General features: G+C 62.4%; 1 protein-coding gene across 5 annotated transcripts in view; it reads right to left on the reverse strand.

Annotated features, from left to right (window-relative positions):
• The window catches only part of TP73 (tumor protein p73), a 68,036-nt gene that overhangs the window by 39,445 nt on the left and 14,422 nt on the right, over window positions 1-14,169 (reverse strand). For 2 of the 5 annotated variants that reach the window (XM_024760303.1, XM_024760304.1), the window contains exons 1-3: window positions 8,079-8,101; window positions 6,128-6,216; window positions 5,605-5,725 (exon numbers count right to left, since the gene is read on the reverse strand). In XM_024760303.1, coding sequence (XP_024616071.1) covers window positions 5,605-5,725; window positions 6,128-6,216; window positions 8,079-8,084 — 216 coding nt within the window. In that variant the 5' untranslated portion in view covers window positions 8,085-8,101. Of the gene's footprint in view, window positions 1-5,604; window positions 5,726-6,127; window positions 6,217-8,078; window positions 8,102-12,411; window positions 12,539-14,169 lie in introns of those variants that run through there. The other 3 variants (XM_024760301.1, XM_024760300.1, XM_024760302.1) reach the window with 2 other exon arrangements.

Below are 14,169 nucleotides of genomic sequence, written 5' to 3' on the forward strand. Positions count from 1 at the left end.
GGGGCTTGGCAGGTGGCTGGACGGAGGGACACACAGGTAGTAGGAGAGGAGGGGGAGGGCCCGGGCTCAAGCACAGGGCGCTGCGCAACATTGGGCAAAATTCGAGTTGATCGAAAGGGACGCTATCTGGGTGGGCCTGACCTAATCAGGGCGACCTCCTCTGGATGGCCTCAGGAGCAAACCGCCAGGCTGTGGAGGGCCCGCGTGGCGGGGTGCGGCGGACGGCCTCTAGAAGCCGAGAACAGTGGCCCTGGGCCAATGACCAGCGAGAACCTGAAACTGAGCTCTGCCAACAACCAGGGCCTGGAAGAGGTCCCGGCCTCAGACAAGATGGCAGAGTCCTCACTGATACTTTGAGTACAGCCTGGTGAGACCCTGAGCAGGGGGCCCAGTGGGATGCAGGGAGGGGGCAGGCATGGGCAGCCAGGGTGGCAGGAGGCGCTCAGACTCCGGGAGGATGGGCGGGGAGACAGGGAAGGGATGGTCAGGGAGGAGAGCCCGCCAGCCTCAACCTCAACCAGCCGCATCCTCAACCGAGCTCCCCTTTCCTCCATCTCAACCTTTCGTGCATTGTCACAGCTGGCCAGAGCCCTGCCCCCTTCCGTTTTTTTGGAGGCTTTCGGGATCCCAGTGCCCCCGCCAGGGATTGAACCCAGGCCCCTCGGCGTTGAAAGCACCAAGTCCTATCCACTGGACCAGCAAGGAAGTCCCCCTGCCCCCGTTTTGTCCTGAGGGACACTGAGAATCAGAAGGCCTGGATGGCCCAAAGCCCAGGCCCAGACCCAGCACGGGGTGCATACGGCCGCTGCCTGCTCGGGACCCCATGAGCGCTCACCATGGGGGACTTCATCCTGTCCATGCTCCTTTCAGACTGTGAGGGCCTCCAGGGCCAGGGGAGACCCTACAAGGTTCCCCTTGTCACGGCACCCGCCGGGGGCCCAGGAGTCACCTCCCACCTCGTGTCCTCTGGGCAGCCCTCATTTCGAGCCCACGGGAGGCCAGGTGTTCCCCTCTCTCCTCTTGCAGGAGGTGGGGCCCTATTTTATAGGTGCTTGTCATGGGTGAGCCGCCGGGGGTCTACAGGGACAGCTAGAACTGGAGGCCACCACACAGGGCAGGAGCTCCACCAAAGGGCCCCAAGGTGGGCCTGGGGCGCCGGGTTCCTCCCTGGCACAGCGGGCTCTGGGGCTGGAAGCAGCTGCTCCCGGGCCCTCCCTGGCTCCACTGTTCTGGGTTCCAGGGGGAACAGCTCTCTTAAACTCAGCCCTTGTCCCTGGTCTCAGCATCACGTCTAGTGTTTGTCATGCGTTCCTACAGGTCAGGCACCATCAGTCTTCCTCGCAACCTTGGCTTAGATCCTCACTGGCCCATTCTACAGACAAGAAAACTGAGGCCAAGAGGGTCAAATAACTCTCCAAGCAAAGAAGAGGCAGGGGTGGGATCTGACCTCCGAGCCCCCGACGCCCTTTGCACCATCTCGGCCCTGTGGTACGGTGGACCCTGGCTGCAACGACCTCAGGGAGCTCAGCGTCCCCACCAAGAATCTGTGCTCTGGGACTCCTCCAAGGCCGAGGGGCCAAGTGCTCCCATAGGGGCCCTTCTCCTTCTCCTTTAACTGCCCGACTCGGCTTCCTCAGCTGCCCAGCATGGGAGGAGGGTGGTCCGAGGCCCCACAGGGCTGGCGGAGCCTCTGCTGGGACCCCATACAGCCCGTCACCCCAGGTCCCCAAGTGAGGGCACCGAGGCTCAGAGACATGGGGACTCGAACCCAGGACAGACTGGCTCCTCGGGTGAGGCCCCTCCCACTCTGCCTGTTCCCACCGGCCACTGAAGCGGCGGTTAAGGGCGTCCCGGGGGTCCGCAACGGCCTGTTTCCTGCCAGGGCCAGGGGTGCTGCTCAGAAACCTGCAGGTCCGGCGGGAAGCAATCTGCTTGGTCACCAAGGCAACAGAGCAGGGTGGAGACCCAGGCCCCCAGACCACAGTGTGTGCCACGCCCAAGGACTAGTGTCCCCCGATGCGAGGACTGTGCCTGCCTTGGCCTCAGCCTTTTCCTGGATGAGCCCCACGACCCGGCGAGGGGGGGTGGCCCCAGAGCCTGGGGCTGGGGTACGGGCACCCTTCATCTCAGAGGACAGCGGCCAGAGGCAGCGGCATGGGGGCCCGTGTGTGTAAGTGTGTGTGTGCACGAGTGCGGGCACGCGTTTCCATGGGCCCGAATCATGACTACAGGGCGGGTGGCGACTGAGAACTTTTGACCCTGCAGCTGCTGCTTTCTTGACCTGGAGCCTGGCCTGGGGAGCACTTGACCTGTTACCAGCCTGGAGGAGGGGCTACCCCCTCCCCGCTGAGCCCCAGGCTTTCCCTGACGAGGGACCTGCTGGTGGGTGGGGATGGAGCCACGGGGGTGGGGGTGAGGCACTCAGGAGTCCCCACCCGCACCCCAGCATCACCAGGTCGCCCTCAGCAGCACAGCGTCTGCCGGGGCTGTTTTCTGGCCAGAAGGTCAGGTCTTCTCGGCCTCCAGTCTGGACTTTAAGACAACACCCCCCAGTTCAACTCTGCGGGGCTTGCTGCCTGCACCCTGGACTCCGTGGGCCCCTGCTCCAGGCCTCTGGACGCATCAGGCAGACGCCCTTCTGCAAGGCAGCTAGGCAGTGGGCTCTGAAGTCAGCTGCCCAGCTGTCCAGCTGTGTCTCTGAGCCTCGCCTTTCCCTCTGGGCTGCGCTGGGCTACATGAGGCTGAGGGCTGGGCTACACGCCAGGCCCCAGAGCAGTCTCTGCTCTCACGATGTCAGGCAGGGGTCAGGATGAGGCATTTGGAGGTGGCCTGGCTCCCCCCACCTACCCCTGCCCCCAGCCAGGGCCAGCGTGGTTCTGGGCATCCCCACCCCTGCGAACCTGCAGGACTTTTACTAAGAGGCGTGGCGCTAGCTGAGAGACTCGGCCCTCTTGTTGGCAGAGGTGAGAGGCCCCATCCTGGTTACCCCACGGCTGGTGAGAGGGGTGTCCTGCCCTCCCTTGCCCAGACCTTCTCAGCATCAGGCATCCTCCCTGGAGGGGGGCGTCCCACCCCACAGGAGCCCAGAGCTGGTCCGCTCCTGACACTGGGTCGTCGGGGTCTCCTGGGCCTACTGCCCTCCAGGGGGTGAGCCGGGCAGCTGGGAGGAGGGGAGGTGGAGGCTTCTGGAACTACAGAGACAGGCCTCTTAGGAGACCGCATTCAGGGGCCCTCCCTCCCTGCAGCCTGGAGGCTGTTCCTGTCCCTCCCCAGAGTGGATGTAGGGTGAGTGTCTGACAATTTGCTTTTTTTTTTTTTTGCGGTACGCGGGCCTCTCACTGCTGTGGCCTCTCCCGTTGCGGAGCACAGGCTCCAGACATGCAGGCTCAGCGGCCACGGCTCACGGGCCCAGCCGCTCCGCGGCATGTGGGATCTTCCCGGACCGGGGTACGAACCCGTGTCCCCTGCATCGGCAGGCGGACTCTCAACCACTGCGCCACCAGGGAAGCCCTGACAATTTGCTTTTTGATTGTAAAGTAAGTGCCTGACATTAGGCTTTGGATGGGTGAGGCACTGGCTTCAAAGACATGCACCTCGAAAGCTATACAACTATAGGTCAAGAGCCCAGCTGCCTCATCCCTGAAGGCTCCCATTCAGAAAGTCCTGGGTGACCAGATAATGGACCTTGGAGTGACCCCACTTCTCCCTTTCACGGTTTAATTCCACTGTTATGTTTTAAATTCACCAATAACAAATCAACCCCCCAAACCCTAGGCACCCCATCCTCAGCCCCAGTAAAGATAGAGCCCTGGGTCTCCTCTCTCTCTCTCTCTCTTTCTCTCCCCCGCCACCCCCCACCCCGCAGTGCAGGTAGTAGGGCGCAGGTGAACACCCCAGGCATCCTAGCCCAGAGCATCACTATTGACAGGTTGAGATCCACCCAAGACAGTGGCGCCAGGACACTGATGTCCAGGAGGGGCGACTGGGACCGTGAGAGGTCAGGACCCTTGGCCCCTGGGGAGATGTTGGCAGACAGGAAATGGTCCAAAGGGACAGGGCGGCACTACATGGCCCCACCCAGGTCCAGCGTCTGCCTCAGTTTCCTCACCTGTAAAATGGGACTATAACACGCAGATGTTTCTGCTCTGATGGTGTCCTGAGCAGAGGCAGGAGGCCTGGGCTGGGCAGACAGATTCCTCAGGTCCACCCTGAGGGGCTCCTCAGAAGCAAGGATGTCACAGGGAGCTCACTGCCCCCCAGACCCCCACCTGCCCTGGTTGCGACTGCCCGAGCAGGTGCCTTCTCCTCGCCCCATGCGGGCCAGCGGGCCCTGGGCCAGCCCAGCATCCGAGACAGACACTGACGTAGGACGTAGGGACCCTTCCTCATCCCCCACCCCCTTGACCCTGGCTCATTCCCACGACCGGAGCCCCCATGGTCTCCACTGTTCACCAGGTGCCTTGGACAGGTGTGTGTTGGGGTGAGGGCTCCGATCTGGAAGGGGGCTTTAGGGAGAGGGGCCCAGACTCTGAGCCCCCCCTGCCTCCAGAGTTCCCAGCTCTGTCTCCCTCCTGCACCCTGGCCCTGGCCTGGTGTGGTGCCCCAAGGCCACTGTGCTGGGCCGTGGGGGCCAGCGGCCATCCAGTGAGCCGCCATCCAGGGAGCCCCCATCTCGGGAGCTGCAAGCGGCAGACCCGGGTGCTCCCCTCACGCACTTAGCCAAGGCCCCACAACAAGTCCCCGTCTGAGGGAGCTGCACAGCAAGGCTGTGGGCAGGACGGAGCAGCCCCGGGTCCGGCAGAGGCCGTCCCAAGGAGGTGACCACAGGGGGCGCTGGGGCCGGCAGGCATCGCTGGGCCTCCCCGGGGCCAGGGGTCCTTATACACCCTCTTGTGTCTCTCCTGCCCCGCACCTCCTGGCCCACCAGTGCCTGGCAGTGGGCGGCCAGGGAGAGAGACAGGAGTGTGGTCACCACCCAGTTATCACAACCCTCCTCCAGCGCAGCAAGGCCTGAGACACCGCAGGGCTGGTGGCTGTCAGGGCCTCAGGTGTCCCTGCATCCCCCATCCAGCCTCCCTCCTCTGGAAACAGCAGCTCAAGCTTCCTTCGGGGTGCTCTTCCCCATAAGTCAGCGCCTGTGGTGGGCAGAGCCCACACCACTCCACTGCATCCTGATGCTGTTTCAGGGGACCCAGGCCATCAGAGGCACAGGGGTGGCTCAGCGATAGGCATTCAGAGGTAGGCCTGCTGGACTCTGGGCAAAGAGGGGTCCTTCCCCACAGGGAGGGGGATGATGATGGAGCCTTTACCATGAGAGGAGACTCTGCCTAAGAACAAAGCCACCACGGGGGAAGCAGAGCAAGAGACAGAGAGGCAGCTGTTTGAACACCTGGATCCAGCCATGCCTGAAGGCCTTCCTACACCTGGAGTGACAGTTACATGAGGTGATACATCTTCCACTTTGCCATCTGAAATGTGCTGACAAACCCAGAGAGGAAGCTGTACACCTGAGAGCCTGTTTCCTGGTTCTGCAGGCTCCCAGGACAGGACAGTCCACATTTACTGCCCCTACCCCGAGTCCTCCGCAGAGGGCAGCCCACTCACCATGACAGAAGTGGTCATGCCCTGCAGGTGGAAGACATCCATGCTGGCCTCGGCACCACCCACCACCTCATCATTCCCCTGGCCCGACTGGGGAAGGTCAAAGTAGGTGCTGTCCGGCTCCCTAGACAGAGGAGGGAAACAGAACAGGGAGCACAGCCATCAGCCCAGATGGCCCAGGCCTGGGGCTCAGGGCCAGCCTGCAGCTCCCGGGGGGCCTCCCTCTCCCACCTCCACGGATTCCTTCAGCCCCTCGTCTCCTCCGCTCCTTCCCTGACCCTCAGCCCCTGCGGCCTCCGGCCCCCTTACCCTACCAGCCTCTCCAGGGCTGGTGTGAGTGCCAGGCTGGCGTGGCCACACACAGGCTTTGTCCCCTGGACCCAACCCCTCTGGAGGGCTGGTCAGAGGAAGAAGCCCAGACATTGGACCCTGCGTCCCCAGGAGAAAGCCCAAGGCAGCAGCTCCCTGTCCAGCCCCTGAGTCCATCGCAGCCCCCGAGTCCAGCGGGCTCAGAGGAGGTACTCACAGAGAGCTCCAGAGGTGCTGGAACGTGGCCCCCTCGTCGGTGGCGGTGGACTGCGACATCTTCCCACTCCCGGCCGAGGGCAGCTTGCTCTGCCAGGAGGAAAGGACAAGAGTGCGGGTTGGGAGGGCATCCTTGGGCGCAGGTGGCAGGCGGGGCCAACAATGACCACTCGAGGACTCCCTGGCGTGCTAACCAGGCGCACGCCCTTCACCCAGCCCCTCCCTTCATCCTGCCCTTTCTGGGGGCGGGAACCAAGGTCTGGGGGTGGGCAGCCTGGCTTCAGACCCGGCTGGGGGCCTGGGCAGCAGGAGCTTCTCAAAGCCGCCACCCGTGAAATGGGGGTGACAGCAGCATCCCCTCATGGGGCTGCTGCAGGGCCCCTTGGGAGCACGAATTTCAAGTCTCTACTAGATAAGTCAGAAAGAGAAAAACAAATACCATATGAAATCACTTACGTGTGGACTCTAAAAAAAAATGACACAAATGAACTTACATACGAAACCAAAACAAACTCACATAGAGAACAGACTTGTGGTTGCCAAGGGGGAGGGGGCTGGGGGAGGGATGGGATGGGAGTTTAGAGTTAGCAGCTACGAACTAGTATGTATAGAACAGGTGAACGACAAGGTCCTACTGTACAGCACAGGCAATTATACTCAACATCCTGTGATAAACCGTAATGGAAAAGAATAGGAAAAAGAATGCATATATGTGTATAACTGAGTCCCTCTGCTGTACGGCAGAAATGAACACTGCTTTGTAGATCAACTATACTTCAATAAAAAATAAATTAAATAAAAACAAAAAATAAAGTCTCTGCTGTGCCTCGGTCATAATTACACTGGAACACGCGTGGTCATTATTATTATGAACTGCATCTCTAGGTTTGGCCTGGGGGCTGGCTCAAGCCAGGTTTGGGGGCTCCCGAGGCCCCAGCAGCTGGCGACAGCTTAGATCCCGGGTGCCCCCTGGGAAGGGCATGTGCAGGGCCCACCGGAGGCTGGAGCCGAGGCCCTGGTACGAGCCTGGCTGTGCCCGATTGCTGCAGGCTGGGCGGCCTTTCACCTCTGATGTGGGATCCTTGCGCACGGCCTGGACACAAAAGCAGTGTCAACCCCACAAGGCAGCCGCCAAGGCCGAGGCCGAGAAGCTTCTCTGTCACTGGAGGGGGTCACTGCACGAGTGGCCCCCCTTCAAGGAGATGCCCAGGGCTTGGGGCGCCCTGACTCAGTGCCTGCTGGCCTTTGTCCCCACTGTCATACCTCCTGAGGGTCTCCATGCCCACCCGAAACAGCCACCCAGGAGGAGGTGGCGGTGACCACAACGGGCACATCTTGAACCCTTATCCTACGGTAGGGGGGAGGGGCAGGGAAACCAGAGCCCACCCTGCCCACTGCCCCCACCCAGGCCAAGGTGATGTCTCCCCTGGGCCAGCCTCCAGGCTCTTGGCAAGGGGCCACAGGAATCAGCTTGGCCACCGCCTGGCAGGGCCCAAGCGGGCAGGCCCAGACCTGCCCACGGCCGTCGGGGGAGGGAGGGTGCGGCCTACAACCTGTCACTTTGTCTGTCCCCAGGCGGTGGGCCCTGAGAGAGGCCAGTGGCCTGCTCCCAGGGCTGCCACGTGCCAGGCCACCGTCCCTGGAGCAGCGGCACGAGCTGGGAGGGGCCAGGCAGGGCCGAGCGAGGATGGCCGGGACAAAGAGCTTGGAAAGTGCTGGCCACAAACCAACTCTCCAGCAGGCTCGGAGACCACTCCACCCACTCTCAGGAGACCAGGGCTCAGAGAGGTTATGTGACAGGCCGAGGTCACACAGCATAGCTGTAAGTGCAGGGACAACCAAGTGGTTTTCTCAGAAGTGGAAACTAACGTAGTCATGCCTCCTCCCCCCTTCACCTCAAACCCTCAGCACACAATCCACAGGATTTTAACAAGGGGCTGGTCAGCGCTCACTTGCATGCCTCCTGTGCTGGGGAGATCACTCCTATCCTGGGCTGAGCTACCCAAAACCCAGCAGAGCTGAGTAAGGCGTGGAGCTGGCCATGTGGTAACGCAGAACAGGGTGGACTTGGTAGGAAGCAGAACATGCCGGCCGGAGCAGGTCACTGCGCTGAAGCTGGGCAGAAACGCACCCTCACCCACTCTCCATGGCTGGTCCTTTTTGGATGAGCAGAGATTAGTCAGAGTGGCCTCTTGGTGTGGGCAGGGTGTACCAACACGAGGCTCAACTGGCCCAGGCCATTTGGTCCCACCCCCTTCATTTTGCTAATGGACCATCTAAGCCCAGAGACAGACAACGCCTTGACTAACATCACACAGCAAGTGGACGGCAAGATCCTGTCCCTGGTCACGGCAGCACCATTCACAACAGTGGAAAGGTGGAAACGGCCCAAAGGTGCCTCAACGGATGAACAAATAAACAAATCCTGGTCGGTCCACACGCTGGAATATTACTCCATCATAAAAAGGAATGATCACTCACACCGGCTACGTCACTATGAACCTCAGAACCTCATGCTGAGTGAAAGAGGCCACGTGCTATACGAGTCCATTTACGAGACGTCCGGAACAGGTAAGTCCACAGAGGCGAAAGGCAGACTGGCGGTTGCAGGGGCTGGGGGCGGGGCAGGGGGGGAGACTGCTGGAGTAAGACAGGGGCGATGGTTGCACAACGCCGTGAATGAGCTAAACGCCACTGGAGGGTTTGCTGTAAAGGGGTTAGCTTTATGTTGTGTGAATTTCACCTCAATAAAGCTGCATGGAAGTTAAAGACAGTTTCTCCGAAAGCCCAGCCCCAGTTCTCAGCAGCCCCTGCTGCCCAACATCTGGGGAGGCAAGTCAGCACTGGGAATCTCCCCAAGGCCCCCTCCCTTCCCTGGCTCCCACGCCTCCCTCCCCACAGAACAGCCGGGAGGGGGGACAGAGGCCCCCACTCTGGGGGACACATCCAGCATTTTCACCCCACCCCCTGCTTCACCCCAAGCTGCCGGGGTCAGAGGCGCCTGCACCACACAGGCCGGCTCTGGCTCGGTGACAGACCTGCAGGTGCCCGGCCCTCTGGGGAAGCGGTGGGCGGGGGGGGTCCTACACCCACCCCACCAGCCCTCACCACCAGGACTGAAGACGGAGACCGCTCAGCCGTACTGATGCCAGGGGTGGTCCCGGGTCACCAAACTCCACTGCCTTCAGCAGATCCTGCTGCCTCTGCCCCCAGTACACCCTCAGACCCAGGACTCTGTGTCTGCTTTTAGCCAACACCCCGGGGACTCACAGTGACTCTAGGACAGACCTCCCCCCACCCCGCCGCAGGGCGGGGAGAGCATCACACAGGTTCACCTCACCCACTGAGGGGCCCCTTTGGCTGTGTCCACCCGAGGACGGCACCAGCCTCTGACGGTGACTCCCACACAGGTTCTCCATCGGCAAAACGGGTCCAGAAACCTGCCCTGCCCAGAGGGCCTGGGGGACTTGACCCAGGAAGCCATGCAGCGCCCATACCTCCAACTTCCCTGGAAAACTCTGCAGAGCAGGCTGCACTGGGCTATGCGTGACAGAGCCGCAGACCTGGTCCCTGCAGGCGCCAGGGAGCACCCGCCTGGGCCAGAGCTGGGCGTAAGGAAGCAGCACAACCGATGTCCGGCCTCAGGCTGCCCCCCGCAACTGGAACCTCCCCCAGAGCTCCATGGGCCCAGCCCTCTCTCCCCTAGGGCAGGGACAGTATATTCCCTTTACTCACTAGCAGCATTTCGGCCAAGGTGGCCAAGGTTTGCAGAGGTGAGAAAAAGAAAGCAATTCTAAAATCACTTCCTGCAGATTAAAGCCAGTTTCCCCGACATGCACCTCAAATTTGGAAATGCGCTCACAGTGGAAACTGCTTTTGCAAACGATGCGAGTCATTTAAAAAATCGCGTGTATGAGGGGAGAGACTGACGTCCGATGACGCCTCTTCAGGCGGCATTAATGATGCCACGAAGTGCACATGCACGGTGGACAGCTTTGCTTCTCCATGAAGTTGCTCTGGGAGAAAAAAATGCCTCCTGTTGCACCGAGAGGGGTCCAGTCCTGGTCAGGGCCGGTCTCCAAGGGAGACGTGGGTGTGAGAAGGCGGGGTACGATGCTGGTGGGGGCTGGGCTCACGGAATCCCTGAGCCCCAGCCCACAGGGAACTGCCGAGTCAGAGGCAGCCCGAGAAGGGCAACGTATGGCCCCTTCTCACAGCAGCTGGGCCGGGCCTCAGGCACCTCCGACCTGCCCCAGCTCCCCGTGGGCTAGGGCCACCAAAACCAGTTCACCTCAAGGAATTTCCAGCAGAAATTTTTGACCCTGGAGAGGCGGGGCAGGGGCTGTGTGGCCCACACACTCAACTCAAGCTGGAGTGGAGACACAGCCCCACACCCCACTGACTTTGGGTGGCTCGGGGATGCCCCGAGGTCTCTGAGAGCCCCCCAGGGAGGGGATGCAGTCCCACATCCTGCAGTGCACCACGGCAGAGAAGGTTCCAGCCCAGAGGTCCAGTGCGGCCGGGGAGAAGCAGGCCAGCTGCTGCCAGGGCCCCAGGCCCTCACACTGCCCTGTCGGGCAGGAACCGCCACCCCGGGGCAGGCGCTCAGAGGCCCAAGCTACCGAGGGTCCCGGCTGGGACTCGAGCCGCAGCCCAGACAGCTGGAGACCTTGCCCCACAAGCGAGCGCAGACCTTCTGCCCCAGGCTGGTGGGAGCTGGAGGCCCCAGGGGGCAGCAGCTGTTCCTTGGCCGGCTCTGCTCGACCCTCTGACCTCGTCCTCCACAAATCCCGGCGAGAGCTACAGCCTGCCGTGGGCTCCTGGCCCTGTTCCCACAGGTCCCCTTCTGCCCCCGGCACTGTCCCCACACACCCCAGCCAGGGCGGCCTCCACGCTCAGCTTTGGTCCACCGTCCACTCCCCACCCCATCCTTGTCCTGCCAGACCAGCTTCCTCCAGGAAGCCACTGTCCTCCCCGACTCCAGGTCAGGATGCCCCTTATCCTGCCCCTGCCACCACCTGGCAGGTGGCAGAGCACAGATAGCCCTTCAGCTATGTGGCCCCCCACGGGGCCTCATTGGTTGGGCAGGATTTTGAGGCCTCTGGTTTCCCTGTCCCCTGGGCCCACCCCTGCCCAGGGCCCCAAAACCAGTTTCCGTAAACTGGGGTCCTTGTGACCCTCCCAGAAGGGACACCCCATCCATAGTGGGGGGCCCCCACCCACCGGCAAGAGCCCTGGCCCAGAGTGTGGACGCTTGGCCTGCGTGCAGAGGACAGCTTGGGGCACACGCCCCTCCTCCACGGCCATCTGGATGCCAGCTTTGGGGGAGGGTGTGCGGCCCCATTCAGTTTAGTGAGGAAAGACCCAAAGAACTCCACCCTGCCACCCACCCCGAAACAATCCATCTTGATGGCCCTCAGTCACATGCTGATTATTCCGGTGGGTCCGTCCCCCGTTATTTCAGTAAACAATGGCGGATTGAAATCTAAGGGGCAGATAAACCTACACCATCTCAGGAGGGACCCTTCCCATACCCTGTGGCCTTGTCTTGAGGCGACAGCAGAATGTCCCAGCGTCCAGAAGTCCCCCTACCTGGGCAGAGGGGTCAGGCGGCCATCACACAGGGTCACAGGAGGCCCTGCTGTGACATGGCGCTGTTCCCAGGCGGCGGCCCAGCCGAATTCCAGCAGGACACCCGGCGCCCAGCCTCCTGGGCCCTTGGAGCTGAGGGGCCTCTGTGACCTCAGCCAACCCCGGGAACGGGAGGCCCTCACCCGGTGGGGCCAGGGCAGGAGTCCCCCCTGGAACGGTGGCCAGGAGCGTGTCACCCTCAGGGAGCAAAGGGCAGTGGCATCTTCACCTGCCCCTCCCGCCCGCGCCCGGCCACGTGGCCACGGAAGCCTGCGCAGCCTCTGTCCTCGCTGGCCCTGCAGGGGCTGGGGTGGGGTTAGGACAGGACCCTCGGCCAGGGCGGTACCTGGGCCTCCTGCGGAGAGACTGGGCCTGCGGGGCCTGGGAGGAGGGCATGGCTGAGGCCAACGTCACCCCGGGGGGGGGGGGGCTCCCTGCTCCCCCTCTGCCCGCTCAGGGGAAGCCCCGCACTGATGGTAAGAGACAAATTTAGCCTCCCCACCCTGGGGCAGGGTGCGCTTGTGAGATACGAAAACAGCTGGAGGTGCCCAATCAAGCCGCCCTCTCTCCCGCCTGCGCTGGGGCCCGTGGGGAGGCAGCGTACGCAGAGCCTGGGAGTGGCCCCAGGAACCCCCCAGCCCTGCTGCCTCTTACCTCGGTCCCGGTCCCGCAGCCAGGCCAGGGGCAGGGACGGCCTCCCTCCGGCACCTGGGCCCGGCCTGGAGCAGTGGGGTTGCCCGGCAGTTTGTTTGAATCTGACGGTTGGTCTAGCACCCACGTGAGGCAGAGAGCTGGGTGGCGGCCCTCTAACCACGTGGGCCTCACGTACTTCTGGAAGGAAATGGCTGACCAAATCCCCCAGGGCTGCCAGGCTCCGGGGTCACCCAGACCTTTGCTGGGAGGGGCTCTCGGCCGAGCTAAGCGTTGGGGACCCAGTGGCACATGCCCCCAACCCCCCACGCCCTACCACTGCCACGCCCAGCTTCCTGGTGGAGGAACTCACTCGGCCAAACCAAACAAAGAAACGCTGGAGCACGGCTGAGCCGCACCATGTCCCAGCAGGGCAGTGCACCGCACAGCTCATTTCACTGACCGACGTGGAGACGTGCACAGAGAGGTTAGGTCACCCACCCAAGGGCACACAGCTGGTCAGAGCAGGGAGTCCAGCCCACCAGCTAGCTCTAACGTCCTTGTTCTTGACCTTGCCCTCCACCTGGCCTCTCTAGGAGGTGAGCAAAGGAGGCCCAGCCCCTCTCCGGCCTGCGTTCTCACCACACGCCGCTGGGAAGTCCCCGGTCCACCCCTACTTCTTCACCCACACAGTGAGGCCCTACCCACATCCGGTCCCCGCCCCCCCCCATCCTCTGCTGACCTGCCCATGGCTTTCCTCCCATCCCGGCCTCCACCCCCAACAAGTGCAGGTCAGACCTGGGCACAGGGATCCTGTCCCTTGGTTTTCTGCTCTGCAGCTCCGCCCTGCCTGCCACACTCCCGGCCACCCCGCCCCATCCACATAGCCCACCTCTGCACCTCTGCCACTCTACTCTGTAGCTGTGTGACCCCTGGACTGGTGTCTTGCCCATTCTGAGCCTGTTTCCTGTGATGTGTGGAAAAAGCCAAAGCACTCAGCAGGGCGCTGATACAGGCACAGACTAGGAGCTCGAGAGACGGGAGTGAGTTGCAATTGACCAGTAGTTACTGAGGATCAGGGTAGCAGCGGAGGAAGAAGAATAAACCTGCCCTGGTCCCAGGGGCAGCAGAGAGCAGAGGGCAGAGGCCAGGTCTGTCCCTGGTTCAGTTGCAGGGACCTCCCCATCAGTGGTCTGTCTAAGACCGAGGCACCTGCAGAAGGATGAGTGGGACCCAGCACTCCACGGCAGCGGAAACCCAGGGGTAAGAGACAACCCACCCGCTAGAGGCAAAATAATGGATTCCTACTGGGGCCGGTAGCTGGCACAGTGCCCCTGAGCTTGGAGATGCCGTGATCCCACCTGCGTCACCATGTGGGGAGGCTTCCACGGCAGCACCCAGCCACCTGTTGGGGGGGCCTGACTGGAGGAGTGAGAGCAGAAGTGAGGGTGTCGGTGAGGGAGGTTCAGACCAGCATGGGGCACAGGAAGGGGACCCAGGAGGCGGGCAGCTGCAGGGCTGGGAGCCTCACGAGGCTGGAGAGGAAGAGACGCTTGACGGTAGAGAAGGTGTCTGAGCTTTCAGCCATGGTGCGTTCCAAGTGAGAGCCAAGGGTGGCCAGAATTGGACAGAGGAGTGGCTGGGCACATCCTGGACTTCTCCGTCTCACTGCCCACCTCCAACCCCACCTCCACAGGGATCTAGAATCCGGCACTCCCACCCACAAGGCCACCCTAGTCCCAGCTCCCCTCAGCCCCCCCCCCCCCCCCCCCCAACTCCAGC

Source organism: Neophocaena asiaeorientalis, unplaced genomic scaffold (genome assembly GCF_003031525.2).
Source record: "Neophocaena asiaeorientalis asiaeorientalis breed wild unplaced genomic scaffold, Neophocaena_asiaeorientalis_V1.1 scaffold489, whole genome shotgun sequence".
In the NCBI taxonomy this organism is placed as follows: Eukaryota; Metazoa; Chordata; class Mammalia; order Artiodactyla; family Phocoenidae; genus Neophocaena; species Neophocaena asiaeorientalis.